Source organism: Ranitomeya imitator, chromosome 5 (genome assembly GCF_032444005.1).
Source record: "Ranitomeya imitator isolate aRanImi1 chromosome 5, aRanImi1.pri, whole genome shotgun sequence".
NCBI lineage: Eukaryota > Metazoa > Chordata > Amphibia > Anura > Dendrobatidae > Ranitomeya > Ranitomeya imitator.
The window spans coordinates 263,847,800-263,866,645 of NC_091286.1; the positions used below are offsets into that span (position 1 = coordinate 263,847,800).

General features: G+C 43.0%; 1 protein-coding gene across 2 annotated transcripts in view; it reads right to left on the bottom strand.

Annotated features, from left to right (window-relative positions):
* LOC138637439 (heat shock factor protein 2-like) overlaps positions 1–18,846 on the bottom strand; it is a 77,668-nt gene that overhangs the window by 43,132 nt on the left and 15,690 nt on the right. For both annotated transcript variants that reach the window (XR_011312397.1, XM_069726136.1), the window contains exons 2-4: positions 14,909–15,017; positions 6,943–7,115; positions 2,768–2,827 (exon numbers count right to left, since the gene is read on the bottom strand). Coding sequence is in view for 1 of the 2 variants with exons in the window: in XM_069726136.1 (XP_069582237.1) it covers positions 2,768–2,827; positions 6,943–7,115; positions 14,909–15,017 (342 nt within the window). In the remaining variant the exon portion in view is untranslated. The remainder of the gene's footprint in view (positions 1–2,767; positions 2,828–6,942; positions 7,116–14,908; positions 15,018–18,846) is intronic.

Consider the following 18,846-nt stretch of genomic DNA (forward strand, 5'->3'; position numbering starts at 1 on the left):
TAAGACCAGGAAATACTGGTCATGCGCCTGTAAGACCAGGGAATACTGGTCATGCGCCTGTAAGACCAGGGAATACTGGTCATGCGCCTTTAAGACCAGGGAATACTGGTCATGCGCCTTTAAGACCAGGGAATACTGGTCATGCGCCTTTAAGACCAGGGAATACTGGTCATGCGCCTTTAAGACCAGGGAATACTGGTCATGCGCCTTTAAGACCAGGGAATACTGGTCATGCGCCTTTAAGACCAGGGAATACTGGTCATGCGCCTTTAAGACCAGGGAATACTGGTCATGCGCCTTTAAGACCAGGGAATACTGGTCATGCGCCTTTAAGACCAGGGAATACTGGTCATGCGCCTTTAAGACCAGGGAATACTGGTCATGCGCCTTTAAGACCAGGGAATACTGGTCATGCGCCTTTAAGACCAGGGAATACTGGTCATGCGCCTTTAAGACCAGGGAATACTGGTCATGCGCCTTTAAGACCAGGGAATACTGGTCATGCGCCTTTAAGACCAGGGAATACTGGTCATGCGCCTTTAAGACCAGGGAATACTGGTCATGCGCCTTTAAGACCAGGGAATACTGGTCATGCGCCTTTAAGACCAGGGAATACTGGTCATGCGCCTTTAAGACCAGGGAATACTGGTCATGCGCCTTTAAAAAAAAAATACATACCACGAGATACGGCCTTCCCAAAACCCTGTCTGATGACAAATGCACACTTAGCAGGATGCAGCAGGCCTCCACTGATAAAGGCTAGGAGCGGCACAGGTGCAAACTACTTGATAAAAACAACCACCCCAACCAAACATTGCAGGGGTTGGCTGCCTAGCAGAAAAAATGCACATTGATATAACTCACATAGGACGCCAGTCACACTGATAGGTGCGGTGCACAGTGTCTGTATGCAACCTATTGATGACGCCCCTTGTATTAACAGGCGGGCTGCCCAGCACTATAAAAATGCAGCGCACAGTGAAAGACGCCCCAGAAAAACCTAGCCAACATAAAGAGGCCTGGCCACATCCTGCAGAAAAGGATATGATATAGTGCAAAAAATGCATGCATATGATAAATACATACACTATATGAGGTATTGGTTTAATATTTTGGCCAAAATAAAGTAAGCCCGCAACCCAATGTGTGCATTTGTCATCAGACAGGGTTTTGGGAAGGCCGTATCTCATGGTATGTATTTTTTCTGAGTTTTTTCTATGTTAGCTGTTTTTGATATTAGTGTTAGGACCCGCAATATTATGGGGACCCTTGACGTTGGGTTGCGGGCTTACTTTATTTTGGCCAAAATATTAAACCAATACCTCATATAGTGTATGTATTTATCATATGCATGCATTTTTTGCACTATATCATATCCTTTTCTGCAGGATGTGGCCAGGCCTCTTTATGTTGGCTAGGTTTTTCTGGGGCGTCTTTCACTGTGCGCTGCATTTTTATAGTGCTGGGCAGCCCGCCTGTTAATACAAGGGGCGTCATCAATAGGTTGCATACAGACACTGTGCACCGCACCTATCAGTGTGACTGGGGTCCTATGTGAGTTATATCAATGTGCATTTTTTCTGCTAGGCAGCCAACCCCTGCAATGTTTGGTTGGGGTGGTTGTTTTTATCAAGTAGTTTGCACCTGTGCCGCTCCTAGCCTTTATCAGTGGAGGCCTGCTGCATCCTGCTAAGTGTGCATTTGTCATCAGACAGGGTTTTGGGAAGGCCGTATCTCGTGGTATGTATTTTTTCTGAGTTTTTTCATGCGCCTTTAAGACCAGGGAATACTGGTCATGCGCCTTCAAGACCGGGGAATACTGGTCATTCGACTGATGTAGTCGATGTGCCCCTTTAATGCAAAAAAAATAAATAAATAAAATAAAAACGTTGGGGTCTGAACCAGACCCATGTGCCTCCTACAGACACTAAGCAAGAACTGGTTAGCTGAGAGCCAGCAGGAGGGTGTATACTGCAGGGGAGGAGATCACTTTCTTTGTATCACTTAGGCTGGGTTCCCATTGCGTTATGGGAACGCGTTTAACGGACAGCGTTGCACGGCGAAATTAACGCCGTGCAACGCGTCCGTTAACGCGCCCATTGAAGGCAATGGGAACGCGCTTCACTAGCGCGTGCCATGTTCGGCACGCGCTAGCGACGCGCCGGTGTTTCCTGGCGCGCCGCGGACGCTGCAAGCAGCGTCCGAGGCGCGCCCGCGGTCCGTTCCCCGCTCTCGTAGATCGGGGATCTGCGAGAGCGGGGACGTTACCGCGACCCCGACCGCAGCCCCATAGAAAACATTGCGTTAGCGCAATCCGCTAGCGCTAAACGGATTGCACTAACGCAATGTGACCCTAGCCTAAGTGTCAGCCTCCTATTGGCAGCAGCATACACCCACGGTCTGTGTCCCCCAATGAGGCGAAGGAGAAAGAACAAATAGTTACCAAAAAATGCATAATAGATCATATGAGATATGTAATATGATTTCACATAGTAAGTGAAGACAATTGTTAAAATAGATATTTTTTCAATAAAATGAACCTGTTATTTTATTATGTGGGGGACAATGATGGGAATACTTACTAGAACAGAGCTGTAAATCCATATAACCAGTCATAAAAAAATGACATGATTACTACTAGGCAGGAAATCACAAATTTTGAGGATTGTAAGACACACCCCAAATATTGGGGAGGAAAATAGGAATTTTTTATTTTTTTTTAATAAAATGGTGGTGCGTCTTATACTCCGCTTTTACCGTAGCTTACCTGGGGAGGGTGCTGGAGCGGGGTGTAGTGCGCCTTTCCCTTCAAGCTTTCAGTAAAAGGCTACAGGAAAAAAATCAGGAGTAAGAAAAAAAAAATTGTGCTTGAGTAAAACCGTAAATACTGGATACAAAGGAGGGGGATGAAGCTGCAGCTTCTAACAACTCTTGCAATAAAATACCCAAGCTTATCTAATGAGCATTTTATACACCAGTAGGTATCTTTAAGTAGTTCAGCCGTCGCAAGGAAGAACAGCTAATCGTTACAAAAAAATGCATAATTGAAGATCACATGAGATATGTAACATGATTTCACATAGTAAGTAGCGATGAGCGAGTGTACTCGTTGCTCGGGTGACCTCCGAGTATTGTGGCAGCTGAATGATTTACAGCTAGTAGCCAAGCTGAGTACATGTGGGGGTTGCCTGGTTGCTAGGGAATCCCCACATGTACTCAGCCTGGCTAGTAGCTGTAAATCATACAGCTGTGCGATGAAAACTAAATCTCCAAGCAGTCAAATACTCGGAGGTAACACGCAGAAACGCGTACACTCGCTCATCACTAATAGTAAGTGAAGACAATTGTTCAAAATAGATATTTTTTCAATATAAGTAACCTGTTATTTTATTAATTGAGGGACAATGCGATGGGAATATTTACTAGAACAGAGCTGTAAATTCATATAACCAGTCATAAAAAAAATATTAAAAAAAATGACATGATTACTACTAGGCAGGAAATCACAAGTCTTCAGGATTATAAGACGCACCCCAAATTTGGGGGAGGAAAATGGGAAACTTTTTTTTTTTTTTAAATAAAATGGTGGTGTGTCTTATACTCCGCTTTTACCGCAGCTTGCCTGGGGAGGGCAGTGCAGCCTGGCCTCATTGACATTTCCCGGCGCCTGCGCGCTGCAGTACTTTGCTCTGCCCTCAACAGGGCAGACACAGTACTCCTGCGCCGAAGACGTAGCCTGAAGACAAGAAGAGGACGCCATTGTAAGAAGATGGGAGGCCCCGGACCGCACCTGAGACACCCATTGGATCGGACTGCAGTGAGACCGCCCCTGGGTGAGTATAATCTAACCTCTTTTTCTTACCTTTCAGGATACATCGGGGGCTTATCTACATTACAGAATGTTGTAGAAAAGCCCCTGATGCAGGTGGCCTTATCTCAGATACAATTTTAGGGTGACAGACTCCCTTTAACCCCTTTCTGACCTCGGACGGGATAGTACGTCCGAGGTCAGATCCCCTGCTTTGATGCATGGCTCCGCGGTGAGCCCGCATCAAAGCCGGGACATGTCAGCTGTTTTGAACAGCTGACATGTGCCCGTAATAGGTGCGGGCAGAATCGCGATCTGCCCGCACCTATTAACTAGTTAAATGCCGCTGTCAAACGCAGACAGCGGCATTTAACTACCGCTTCCGGCCGGAAATGACGTCATCGCCGACCCCCGTCACATGATCGGGGGTCGGCGATGCGTCAGGATGGTAACCATAGAGGTCCTAGAGACCACTATGGTTACTGATCACCGGTGGCTGTGAGCGCCACCTTGTGGTCGGCGCTCACAGCACACCTCCATTTCTGCTACATAGCAGCGATCAGCAGATCGCTGCTATGTAGCAGAGGCGATCAAGTTGTGCCTGCTTCTAGCCTCCCATGGAGGCTATTGAAGCATGGCAAAAGTAAAAAAAAAAAAAAAAATTAAAAAAAAAGTGAAAAAAATAAAAAAAATATAAAAGTTTAAATCACCCCCTTTTCGCCCCAATCAAAATAAATCAATAAAAAAATAAAAAAAAAATCAAATCACACATATTTGGTATCGCCATGTTCAGAATCGCCCAGTCTATCAATTAAAAAAAAGCATTAACCTGATCGCTAAACGGCGTAGCGAGAAAAAAAAATCGAAACGCCAGAATTACGTTTTTTAGGTCGCCGCAACATTGCATTAAAATGCAATAACGGGCGATCAAAAGAACGTATCTGCACCAAAATGCTATCACTAAAAACGTCATCTCGGCACGCAAAAAATAAGCCCTCAACCGACCCCAGATCATGAAAAATGGAGACGCTACGAGTATCGGAAAATGGCGCAATTTTTTTTTTTTTTTAGCAAAGTTTGGAATTTTTTTTCACCACTTAGATAAAAAATAACCTAGTCATGTTAGGTGTCTATGAACTCGTACTGACCTGGAGAATCATAATGGCAGGTCAGTTTTAGCATTTAGTGAACCTAGCAAAAAAGCCAAACAAAAAACAAGTGTGGGATTGCACTTTTTTGCAATTTCACCGCACTTGGAATTTTTTTCCCGTTTTCTAGTACAAGACATGCTAAAACCAATGATGTCGTTCAAAAGTACAACTCGTCCAGCAAAAAATAAGCCCTCACATGGCCAAATTGACGGAAAAATAAAAGAGAGTTATGGCTCTGGGAAGGAGGGGAGTGAAAAACGAACACGGAAAAACGAAAAATCCCAAGGTCATGAAGGGGTTAATAAGGGAGACTTCCAGATTCCCTAACAAGTGATTTTCTGCCTGGTAATCATTGGCCTGGAGAGGTTTAGGACATTTTTTTTTTTAGAAGGATAACAGTCAATAGACGGCATATGCAGATCTAGAAACTGGTCGACCACATTGATTTTAATGCCAACACCAGAGAAAGTATGATGTAGCGTCACACTGAACAAATAAAAACCATTTTATATATCGTTGAAATCAATAACAAGCCCCCCATTGCAAATTAGTTTATTAGCAATATTTACAAACTTTCTGTTTGCAATAAACCAATGAAACAAGAATGTAATTACCTCAACACAACTAATTTAACAAGTGGTTTCTCCAACTTCAACATACAATTTCAATTTACTGACTACTGCAGACTCAATTATTCAACCCCTACATGACAGGGGTCTATAGTACTTAGTAGAGCCCCCTTTGGTTATTATCTGTTACACAGCCAGACATCATCTTCTGGCAGCGTTCTTGAGGAATCTCCGTCCATTCCTCAAGGTTATAAGCATCCAGTTCACCAACTGTCACGGCTCTGTTGTCGGTTATCGCGGGACCAATGGCTTCTTTGCTGTCCCTACCACTAGGGGTGCCCTAGCTCGCCTTTTTCCCTGGATTACTTCTGATGGTGAAGACACCAGGGCCACATATCTTGCCTTAGCTCCTGAATCCGCCCTCAGTCTGTATCCCTCCCCCACCCAAGGAAGAGGGGAGTAGTAGCGTACCGTAATACACCAACCAGACTAACAAGGTAATACAAACAGGGATAAAGGAAAATAATAAAAATATACTCACACAAACAACAGAGGTATACACCGGGGAGTGGAAAATGGGGTTAAACTGGAGAAGGAGAGGAAGGGGGGGGGGGGGGATTAGCACCCCAAAAATCTAGTAAAGGTCTCAGATAAATCCACCAAACGCCTTCTCAAGCAACAACCAAACACCACCATTTCCAACCATGTAGCATAAACTACTCTGGCAATGAGGGCTAGCCAGGGCCCAGATAATATAGGACATGGGAGTGGCTAACAGTGAACAGCTGAGAGCCAAAACACAGGAAAGATTTCAAGAGCTCTCAACTGAGCAGATTAACCCCTGCACTGCTAAAAAACCTGCACCATTAAATATGAAGGTAAAGTGCTTTAATCAGAGGAAGAGTAGGAAAAATCAGACACCGCGGTCTTCTGTTTCCTCTCTGTCACGGTAAACCCGTGATACAAATATTCTTTGGTTTGCTTCCTTTAATAACCCTATTTAAAATCCAATCTAAGATTTTCTATGGCACTTCAGTCCAGTAACGTTACTGCAACTTTAAAATCTTCCAGAACTTCTTTGAGTGCGATCTGACGTTTTGTTGGATCGCATTTGGACAGCAAATACGCTTGTCTGCACAGGCCTTTACTATGAAAGCTCAAACCTCAGTTCCTGTTGCCATTAAACCTTGCTGCAGGTCTTTAGATATGTTAGTTATATGGGGCCATTTACATTGGGTGTTTTTTTTATTAATTTATTGCAAACAAACTTGATAATTTGCTAATAAACAAGATTTAACCCAAATTATGAATTTGCATTACAACTGTATATATTTTATTATGAAGCATTTATGTTGTGGTTTAGCCTGCATTTGCTAATGGCTATACCGGAAATGTAGAAAAAGAACAAACAAACCTTGGCTTTCCGGATCACCCGCTTATCTCCTGTACTTGTTGTTACTTTCCGTTTTATCTTTGTCAGTAGCTCTTCATGGCCACGCTTGAAGAAGCTGTGCTCATATCTGCCTGAGCAATATTTATCATGTCTGGTAGAACCAGTGTCATCCTGCATAACTTTATGAAAGCCATCTGAAATAAAAATGGAGGTGCATTTTAGAGCCACTATTTACCTGAATGTAACCGGGAGACCAGAGCGTAAGCAAATTGGATGCAGGCAATGATAAATTCAGGAGGAACGAAAAGGTAGAAACAAAAAAATCCTAAAGGTATCGGGGTGTTTAATATTGTAATACAGCACAAATTGGATTAAAAAAAAAAAAATCATTTTGCGGTTGGACGACCTGTTCAAATTTTGGCAGGCAATTTTGGCTGTAATAGATTGCACAGATGTCATGTTTGAAGAACTGCTGAGGTGATTTACTTTGCTTTCTGATATAGCGCCATCTGATATAGCGCCATCATATTCCACTGCGCTTTACAGACATCATCGCTGTCCCCATTGGCACTCACAATCTAAATTCCCTATCAGTAGGTCTTTGGAACGTGGGAGGAAAGCCGCGCAAACACGGGGAGAACATACAATATCCTTGCAGATATTGTCCTTGGCGGCATTTGAACCCAGGGCCCCAGAGCTGCAAAGCTGCAGTGCTAACCACTGAGCCACTGCTATTTGTTTTACGCACCAAAAATGCAGAGTGTGAGCATATCTTAACCCCTTCGCGCCATGCGCCGTACTAGTACTGCGCTGCCGGCACTGCATTAGTGCCAGCAGCAGTACTAGTACGGCGCATCGATCACCGCGGTCTCGCGCTGAGCGCCGCGGTGATCGGGTGCGGGTGTCAGCTGTATATGACAGCTGACACCCTGCAGCAATGCCCACGATCGGCGCTATCGCCGATCGCGGGCATTTAACCCCTCTGATGCCGCTGTCAGTAGTGACAGCGGCATAGAGGGGGATCGCGCAGGGACGGGGGCTCCCTGCGCTCTCCCACCGGAGCAACGCAATGAGATCGCGTTGCTCCGGTGACCCGGAAGGAGTCCCCGGATCCAAGATGGCCGCCGGACTCCTTCCGGGTCATGAAGTGACCTGGCTAGCCGGCGCCTGCTGAGAGCAGGCGCTGGAAGCCAGCTAAGCTGCCTGTCAGATCGTTGATCTGACAGTGTGCTATGCACAGTGTCAGATCAACGATCTGATCTAATACAGAGATGTCCCACCCTGGGACAATGTTAGAAAGTAAAAAAAAAAAAAAAAATAGAATGTGTAAAAAAAAATAAAAAAAAATCCCCAAATAAAAAAAAAAAAACATTTCCCAATAAATCCATTTATTTATGTAAAAAAAAAAAAAAAACAATAAATATACACATATTTGGTATCGCCGCGTCCGTAACGACCCGCTCTATAAAACTATCCCACTAGTTAACCCCTTCAGTGAACACCGCAAAAAAAAAAAAAAAAAAAACAAGGCAAAAAACAACGCTTTATTATCATACAGGCGAACAAAAAGTGGAATAACACGCGATCAAAACGACGGATATAAATAACCATGGTACCGCTGAAAACGTCATCTTGTCCCGCAAAAAAAAAGCCGCCATACAGCATCATCAGCAGAAAAATAAAAAAGTTATAGCTCTCAGAATAATGCGATGCAAAAAACAATTATTTTTTTTATATAAAATAGTTTTTATTGTGTAAAAGCGCCAAAACATAAAAAAAATTACATAAATGAGGTATCGCTGTAATCGTACTGACCCGAAGAATAAAACTGCTTTATCCATTTTACCACACGTGGAACGGTATAAACGCCCCCCCTAAAAGAAATTCAGGAATTGCTGGTTTTTGTTCATTCCGCCTCCCAAAAATCGGAATAAAAAGCGATCAAAAAATGTCATCTGCCTGAAAATGTTACCAATAAAAACGTCAACTCATCCCGCAAAAAACAAGATCTCACATGACTCTGTGGGCCAAAATATGGATAAATTATAGCTCTCAAAATGTGGTGAAGCAAAAACTATTTTTTGCAATAAAAAGCGTCTTTTAGTGTGTGACGGCTGCCAATCGTAAAAATCCGCCAAAAAAACGCTATAAAAGTAAATCAAACCCCCCTTCATCACCCCCTTAGTTAGGGAAAAATAATAAAATGTAAAAAAATGTATTTATTTCCATTTTCCCATTAGTGCTAGGGTTAGTGCTAGGGTTAGTGCTAGGGTTAGTGCTAGGGTTAGTGCTAGGGTTAGGGCTAGGGTTAGTGCTAGGGTTAGGGCTAGGGTTAGGGTTAGGGCTAGGGTTAGGGCTAGGGTTTCAGTTATAATTGGGGGTTTCCACTGTTTAGGCACATCAGGGGCTCTCCAAACGCGACATGGCGTCCGATCTCAATTCCAGCCAATTCTGCTTTGAAAAAGTAAAACAGGGCTCCTTCCCTTCCGAGTTCTCCTGTGTGCCCAAACAGTGGTTCCCCCCAACATATGGGGTATCAGCGTTCTCAGGACAAGTTGGACAACAACTTTTGGGGTCCAATTTGTCCTGTTACCCTTGGGAAAATAAAAACATAGGGGATAAAATATCATTTTCGTGGAAAAAAAAAATATTTTTTATTTTCACGGCTCTGCGTTATAAACTGTAGTGAAACACTTGTTGGTTCGAAGCTCTCACAACACATCTAGATAAGTTCCTTTGGGGGTCTAGTTTCCAATATGGGGTCACTTGTGGGGGGTTTCTACTGTTTAGGTACATCAGGGGCTCTGCAAATGCAACATGACGCCTGCAGACCAATCCATCTAAGTCTGCATTTCAAATGGCGCTCCTTCCCTTTCGAGCTCTGCCGTGCACTCAAACGGTGGTTCCCCCCCACATGTGGGGTATCATCGTACTCAGGACAAATTGGACAATAACATTTGTTGTCCAATTTCTCCTGTTACCCTTGGGAAAAAAAAAATTGCGGGCTAAAACATCATTTTGTGGAAAGAAAAAATGATTTTTTAATTTTCACAATGCTACATTCTAAACTTTAGTGAAACAATTGGGGGTTAAAAGTGCTCACCACACATCTAGATAAGTTCATTAGGGGGTCTTCTTTCCAAAATGGGGTCACTTGTGGGGGGTTTCCACTGTTAAGGCACGTCAGGGGCTCTCCAAATGCGACATGGCGTCCGATCTCAATTCCAGCCAATTTTGCATTGAAAAGTCAAATGGCACTCCTTCCCTTCCGAGCTCTGCCATGCGCTCAAACAGTGGTTTATCCCCATATATGAAGTATCGACGTACTCAGGACAAATTGCACAACAACTTTTGGGGTACAATTTATCCTTTTACCCTTGGGAAAATAAAAAATTTGGGGCAAAAAGATCATTTTTTGTGAAAATTAATAAAAAAATTTTTTTTACGGCTCTACATTATAAACTTCTGTGAAGCACTTGGAGGTTCAAAGTGCTCACCACACATCTAGATTAGTTCCTTAGGGGGTCTACTTTCCAAAATGGTGTCACCTGTGGGGGTTTCCACTGTTTAGGCACATCAGGGGCTCTCCAATCGTGACATGGGCTCCGATCTCAATTCCAGCAAATCTTGCATTGAAAAGTCAAATAGCGCTCCTTCCCTTCCGAGCTCTGCCATGTGCCCAAACAGTGGTTTACCCCCACATATGGGGTATCGGCGTACTCAGGACAAATTGTACAACGACTTTTGTGGTCCAATTTCTCCTGTTACCCTTGGTAAAATGAAACAAATTGGACCTGAAGTAAAAATTTTGTGAAAAAAAAGTTAAATGTTCAATTTTTTTAAACATTCAAAAAATTCCTGTGAAGCACCTGAAGGGTTAATAAACTTTTTGAATGTGGTTTTGAGTACCTTGAGGGGTGCAGTTTTTAGAATGGTGTCACTTTTGGGCATTTTCTGTCATATAGACCCCTCAAAGTCACTTCAAGTGTGAGGTGGTCCGTAAAAAAATGGTTTTGCAAATTTTGTTGCAAAAATGAGAAATCGCTGGTCAACTTTTAACCCTTATAACGTCCTAACAAAAAAAAATTATGTTTCCAAAATTGTGCTGATGTAAAGCAGACATGTGGGAAATGTTGTTTATTAACTATATTATGTGATATAACTCTCTAATTTAAGGGCATAAAAACTAAGAGTTTGAAAATTGCTAAATTTTCATAATTTCCGACAAATTTTTGTTTTTTTCACAAATAAATGCAAGTCATATCGAAGAAGTTTTACCACTATCATGAAGTACAATATGTCACGAGAAAACAATGTCAGAATCACCAGGATCCGTTGAAGCGTTTCAGAGTTATAACCTCATAAAGTGACAGTGGTCAGAATTGTAAAAATTGGCCCTGTCACTTAGGTGAAAACAGGCTTTGGGGTGAAGGGGTTAAATCTGCAGAATACATTATTCAAACAGAACCATTGACTATAATGAGATGTAGAAAAGCAACAACCGACAGCACTCAGATGACTAGGATGCACGCTCCAAAATCCATGGATCAAAAAGGGACCAATACTCACAAATGTAGAAAAGGAAGCAGCATCCATTCCAGGTGAAGGATATATCAAAAGAAGTCTTTATTCTGCCATCACATCATACAACCTTTCGGCCAAACATGTTTGGCCGAAACGTTGTATGATGTGATGGCAGAATTTTGGCCGGAAGGTTGTATGATGTGATGGCAGAATAAAGACTTCTTTTGATATATCCTTCACCTGGAATGGATGCTGCTTCCTTTTCTACATTTATAATGAGAGTGTTAATCTGGACTCTATGACTTCTGTTCAAGCGATTTTCATCTTTTTTTTAAAGTTGCAAAAAAGACGAGAAAAAAACAGACAAATATAATAATTAAATACCCGGCAGTATGAAACAGCATAGTACGTGAAAATAGCATATGGTATATTGATTTAAAAAAAAAAAAAAATGCAAAAAGCATCCCACACCACTTCACGGTGACAGTAATTGGGACAGTCCTAGTATTGGAGTTAGGACTGTCCCAATTATGGTCACTGTAAAGTGGTTGGATGCCTTATGCATTTTTTTTTTTTTAAATCAAAAGACATGTCGACTCATGCACTACTGCTGTTTATTTACTTAGACACATATCCCGGTGTGGTATCCCGCACCGGGGGAGAAGTGAAAGAAAAAAGAGAATATTTTTAAAAATTAAAAAGGTAAATTTTATTACATAATCAAATCATAATACAACAATAAAATACGTAAAGAGAACAATAGACAGGGGGGTGGTGAAAAACACCAGACTACTACGGGAAAAGGTAGCACCGAAAAATAATAGTTCCTGTAAACAGGGATATTGGAGCTATGTAGCTACATAGAGTCCACACAGCACGATGAAACTTATATATAATGTGCCAATAGTGTTGTCATTAGATCATAATAGCTAAGGCCAGGTTATAGCAGGTACCGGAGTGTATAAAATATATAGATTGCGACCAAAATTCCCCAAAGGAATGTGCAGATTGTCCAAAATCAGACAACTACACATAGAGTATTGGAACTGACAGTGCAAGGCTTTGGTGCCAGAAAATGCAAAAATTGCTAATATATCTGGTACATGTGCATAGCACTAATTCAAAGTCTATAAAGTAGTATACTCAATGTACAAACGGCCCAAGAGGGGGTAATGGTTACCTGTAGTGTCGCTGCTATATCATAAGGAGGCCGGCTGTGTGGTGTGCAGGATAGCTGGTGCTATGGTCCCGAGCCCGACGAGCGCCGTTTCGCACAAGCTTCTTCAACTGGGGCGCCCAGTCGGGCTCGGGACCATAGCACCAGCTATCCTGCACACCACACAGCCGGCCTCCTTATGATATAGCAGCGACACTACAGGTAACCATTACCCCCTCTTGGGCCGTTTGTACATTGAGTATACTACTTTATAGACTTTGAATTAGTGCTATGCACATGTACCAGATATATTAGCAATTTTTGCATTTTCTGGCACCAAAGCCTTGCACTGTCAGTTCCAATACTCTATGTGTAGTTGTCTGATTTTGGACAATCTGCACATTCCTTTGGGGAATTTTGGTCGCAATCTATATATTTTATACACTCCGGTACCTGCTATAACCTGGCGTTAGCTATTATGATCTAATGACAACACTATTGGCACATTATATATAAGTTTCATCGTGCTGTGTGGACTCTATGTAGCTACATAGCTCCAATATCCCTGTTTACAGGAACTATTATTTTTCGGTGCTACCTTTTCCCGTAGTAGTCTGGTGTTTTTCACCACCCCCCTGTCTATTGTTCTCTTTACGTATTTTATTGTTGTATTATGATTTGATTATGTAATAAAATTTACCTTTTTAATTTTTAAAAATATTCTCTTTTTTCTTTCACTTCTCCCCCGGTGCGGGATACCACACCGGGATATGTGTCTATGTATATCGAAGTGACCATAAGTAATATTGTGGACTATGGGTATATTGCTGTTTATTTACTGCAGGATATTTAATCATTATGTTTCTGTCTTTGTTTTTTTCTGTTTAGTGGCACAGTGTGCTTACACGCTGCCTGCACACCGGTTTATAACCTAGGTCACACCTTTGGGTTTTGTTTGCATCATGTGCATATAAAGGCATGGCCTGCCTTTTCTTCAGCTGGGCATTATAATGACGTGGTCACCCATTGCTGTGCGTACTTTTCTTGAAATTGGTCAGTCCCTCTGGATTTAAAAAAAAAAAAAAAAACCATGACTGGTTTTGGAAAATGGTGACAAGCAAAAAAAAAATAAATACAATTAAAAAAAAAAAAAAAAAATTTTTTTTTTTTTTAACTAATGGCCTACTCCCCCCCCCCCCCTCACCCTCCCCCTCCCCCCCACCTCACCTCACCTCACTTAAAAAACCTCAAAACTACACTTGTTTGGTATCTGCATACTTATACTGACCTGGCGAATTATATCGCCAGGTTAGTTTTATCGTATAGTGAGCATGGTAAATAAAAAGCTATTGTGGAATAGCACTTTATTTGCAATTTTAACACACTTGGAATATTTTCCAGCTTTGCGGTACACTATGCGGTAGACTGAACAGTGTCATTCAAAAAGTACAACTTGTCCCACAAGCTCTGTGGACAGAGAAATAAAAAAAGTTATGGTTCTTGAAAGAAAAAAGTGATGACAAAAAATGAAAAATAGCCCAGTTATAGAGAAGTTATAGCAGCCTTGATGCTGATAAGTAGCTGCGCATACCAGCATGCTTAGGCTATGTTCACATTTGCGTCTTTGGGCGCAGCGTCGTCGACGGATACTGACGCATGCGTCATGCACCCCTATCTTTTACATGGGGGGCGCATGGACATGCGCCGGTATGCGTTGTCATGCATTTTACGACGCATGCGTCATTTTGACGCACAGGGCGCGGACGACGCTACAGGAGGTAGCATTTTTCATGCATCACATTTCCGATAAAAAAACGCATGCAACGCACTTGCGTCGTAAATGCGTCAAAAAAACACATTAGTGGCTATGTAAAACGCATAGGGCGCAGCTGCCTGCGTTGACCCGCGTTGGTTGACGCATGCGCCTTTTAAGTATAATGCAAGTGATGGTTTGTTTTTTTAGTTTTTGATCTTCAATTCTATAGGACAACGCATGCTTCAAAAAACGCTGCGTTGTGTATGCGTTTGACAGGCATTTTGTGTTGCGTCGACGACGCTGCGCCCAAAGACGCAAATGTGAACGTAGCCTTACAGATCACAGCTCTGTTGGCCATTCTGCTGAACTGTATTGGCTGGGGAGGTGCAGCAGACAGAGAATACGGCCTTTCAGTGGCTCTCCTCCAAATAGCATCTTCATTTGTTTTCTTAATAAATCACATGTAAAATGACAAAGAAGGTGAACTTATGCTAAAATGCCTCCAAACTTGGGGTACATTTGCTGCCATGACAAACGGCGATGTAACTTACACCAGTTCAGCTGTCTCACAAAACTTGCCATGTTGTTATGCTTGAAGTGTCTGGGCAGGATTTCTTTTGCAAACCTTTCTTCATCCAACACAATGAAGCTGTTTCCATCCTGAAAACGAAGACAAAATAGGGGGTTTAATAAACTTATGTATTATTTACCAGCATATGAGTGGGAGGCAGCGGGGAAAATGAAGTCCCAATATAACTATTAAGACCCGACAGCCAACTAATCTACATAGTCTAAAATCTTAAACGTCTGACCAAGATCACATGCAATTTTCCTGTTTCTATAGTGTTTCGCTTTAGTAATAAGCTTTAGAAGGATGTCAACACCCATGTATTGAATAACTGACTACAAATCCAAGCTATTGCATTGTCAGGGGTCTTTCAGATGTCTAAGTGATTGATGGGAGGAGATGAAGATTATTGAATTGTACAATTGGAGGTGACCTGTGCAGCTGGCCCGAACAGTTCAGCCTCCAAAGCTGCAAGCGAAGGCAGCTATTCTTCTGTAGCATAGAGTATCGTGAGGTCACAAGCGCTACTCTTTGACTAATAGATTTGCAGTCCATCTGTAGTGGCCAGCAACCAAATGTTTGTTTTTACTAGCACCTTACTATTGTAATCATTTATGCTGCTAGTTTCACATAATGCTTCAACATTCACAGCCTTGGGGTTCTGCGGACATTATCACTTGTGGCAAACTTAGGAACCTGCGTAGGGGCCTTATGCATAAAACACGTGAGAAATTTGTCTGTTGCCCACAGAAGCAATTAGGCTTCCTTTAAAAGCTAAAAGTCCTGGCAGCACAGAATGACTGTTCAAAGCAAGTGCAGGCGCTCAGAGCACCCTTGGTGAGGCCAAACAGTTAAGTGCTCCTTCCTGCTTACCGTACTTGTTACCCATCTATCTCTGCCCTTCTCTGGGTCTAATAAAGTCAAAGCTTTCAAAGAAAAGGGAGTGTGTGGAGATACAGGGAAAATAAGGCGAGACGGTGCACTTTAATATTTGGCCACGCCAAGGGTGTATCAACCGTTTGTACTTTGTTTGAACAGTCATATTGTGCGGACAGACTCCCGTTAAACCTGGAATTTGATTCTGTAAAACACCACAAACTTTGCTACATTTCTGTATAAAAGGTCTTTAGTACTTCTCAGTCTTATAATTATTTTCCACACTGACCATCACCAGGCTCCAGTGTAACATGCCAGTCTTTAGCCAAGCTCACCATGTAGCCCTAGGGTGTCTATAACCCAGAGATAGTGATCAATAAGAAAGAAAGCTGTTAGTGAAACATCCCATAGTAAGGATGGAAGAATAGATGCTGGAAAGGTGAATATATATTCATCATACATAAGTAGATACACAGGCAAAACAATGGATACTCGGTAGCAAAGATATTTTTGGTCATAAAAAGGGAACAGATGCTTCACTGTTCGGGTATATTCCAGCATGCCTTTTACGTTGATCTCCGCTCATTGGCAGGTATACAGATCTTGGGAGGAGACGGCCAGTGACTTCCAGGACTTTGTTCCCTCAACTGTCTGGTATACCTTGTTAGACTTGGGGTACTATACGGAATTCATAGTGATCAAGGTACAAATTGCACAAGGAAGGGAATGCAGAGGATATGGGAGTTTCGGATGTTTTCCAACCATCAGAAAGCGGTAAGGCTAAAATGTCATGATTTCATTGTGAAAAACAAAATTACCAAAAATCTATTCATCTTCGTAAGCTACTTTCGGACTACAAAATGCAACCCCCATTTTCCTCCCAAATTTGGGGAGAAAAAAAAAAAGTGCATCTTAATAGTCTGAAAAATCTGGTATACATGTTGTACCTCGGACCTTCATGTGTATTTGTAGTGTGCTTTAAGCTCACTTAAAAATATATATATATAAAAAAGATAATGATTATAATTATTTTGTGATTGATAAATGTGTTTATGTATAAACAGGAGGGAACAGAAATAAAATGTCTCTATCGTTTCGTTGGAGGACATAGGAAACCATGGATGTATGCTGCTGCCACTAGGAGGCTGACACTATGCATAAAGAAGTTAGCTCCTCCTCCTCAGTGTACATTCCACTGACCGGCACTAGGTAATCAGTTTACCGTATATACTCGAGTATAAGCCGACCCGAGTATAAGCCGACCCCCCTAATTTTGCCACAAAAAACTGGGAAAACTTATTGACTCGAGTAGAAGCCTAGGGTGGAAATGCAGCATTTACCGGTGAATTTCAAAAATAAAAATAGATCATTATTTCCCCATAGCTGTGCCATATAGTGCTCTGCACCGTTCATATTGCCCCATATCGGTGCCCCATATATGCTCTGCACCGTTCATTATTGCCCCATAGCTGTGTCATATAGTGCTCTGCACCGTTCATTATTTCCCCATAGCTGTGCCATATAGTGCTCTGCACCGTTCATTATTTCCCCATATCTGTGCCATATAGTGCCCTGCACCGTTCATTATTGCCCCATAGCTGTGCCATATAGTGCTCTGCACCGTTCATATTGCCCCATATCTGTGCCCCATATAGTGCTCTGCACCGTTCATATTTCCCCATAGATGCTCCACATAAATCTGTGCCGCTGCTGCTGCTGCAATGAAAAAAAAAAAAAAAAAAAGCCATACTCGCCTCTCTTGATTGCAGCTCCCGGCGTCTCGTTCCCGGCGTCTCTCCGCTCTGACTGATCAGGCAGAGGGCGCCGCGCACACTATATGCGTCATCGCGCCCTCTGACCTGCAGTCAGAGCGCAGATAGTTGCCTGGAAGATGGAGCGACGCCCGGCGGCTGGAACGGGGACAGGTAAATATGACATACTTACCTAGTCCCAGCGATCCTGACGCTCCCCGCCTCTTCCTCTATCAGCGGTCACCGGCACCGCTGATTAGAGAAATGAATAGGCGGCTCCACCCCTATGGGAGGTGGAGCCGCCTATTCATTTCTCTAATGAGCGGTCCCACGTGACCGCTGAAGAGGGGAAGAAGCTGCAGCACAGAAGACCGTGGGACAGGCGGGGAGGGACAGGCGGGGAGCGACAGGATCGCTGGGACTAGGTGAGTATGCCTCAGCGCCCTCTCCCCCTCACCCGCCGACCCCACCGCTACCGTGACTCGAGTATAAGCCGAGAGGGGCACTTTCAGCCCAAAAATTTGGGCTGAAAATCTCGGCTTATACTCGAGTATATACGGTAGCTTAGTGTCAGTAGGAGGTGGACACGGGTCGTAACGTCTCTTCTTTTTCAGATGAATCTTCTCCTTCACCTCTGAAGAAATACAGTGTGAACAGTCACACTGTACTTCCACATAGAGACTATGAGCACGGCATGTACTGCCACTCCGAATCCTCATTTCTCTAGGTGATAAGATCGTGGCCTTTCCCCCCCCCCCCCCCCTCTCTTACCCACTCGCCCACCAGAGCCTGTTGTTTTCAGGAGGCATGGATGTCCCACATTCCCAAGGATCTCGGAATTCTAATACGGTCTCTCCTTCGGGTTGGGGAAGTACATTTCTTTTCTCTCTCTCTCCATCAGGTTCCTTTCCAGAGGTGACAGATGAGATTCAGATAAATAAGATAAACCAGAAGATAAGGAAGACTATGGTTGAAGAAAAATAATTAGTTTTTTTCCTGTCCCTCTAATCACCCTTTTAATCTAGGGTTCCTTTATTAGAATGGGGTTCTTTATTAGAACAGGTGAAGGGTTTGTGCTCCTAGGGCTTTCTATTCGGTAAAGACCTTTTTGGTCCATACCAGGCCTGATCCCCTTTACCTTCAGCTAGTTTTGTGGAGCAGGGTCACCTGTGGGTAATCTCTTAGCCTCCGTGCCGCCGTCTGCCTTGGTGGCCGTCTTTTCTACTCTAGGACCCGGCTTCAGCATGGCCTAGTTCCTGGCGGTTAGCTCCGCCCCCTTCTCCTGGCATCTTTG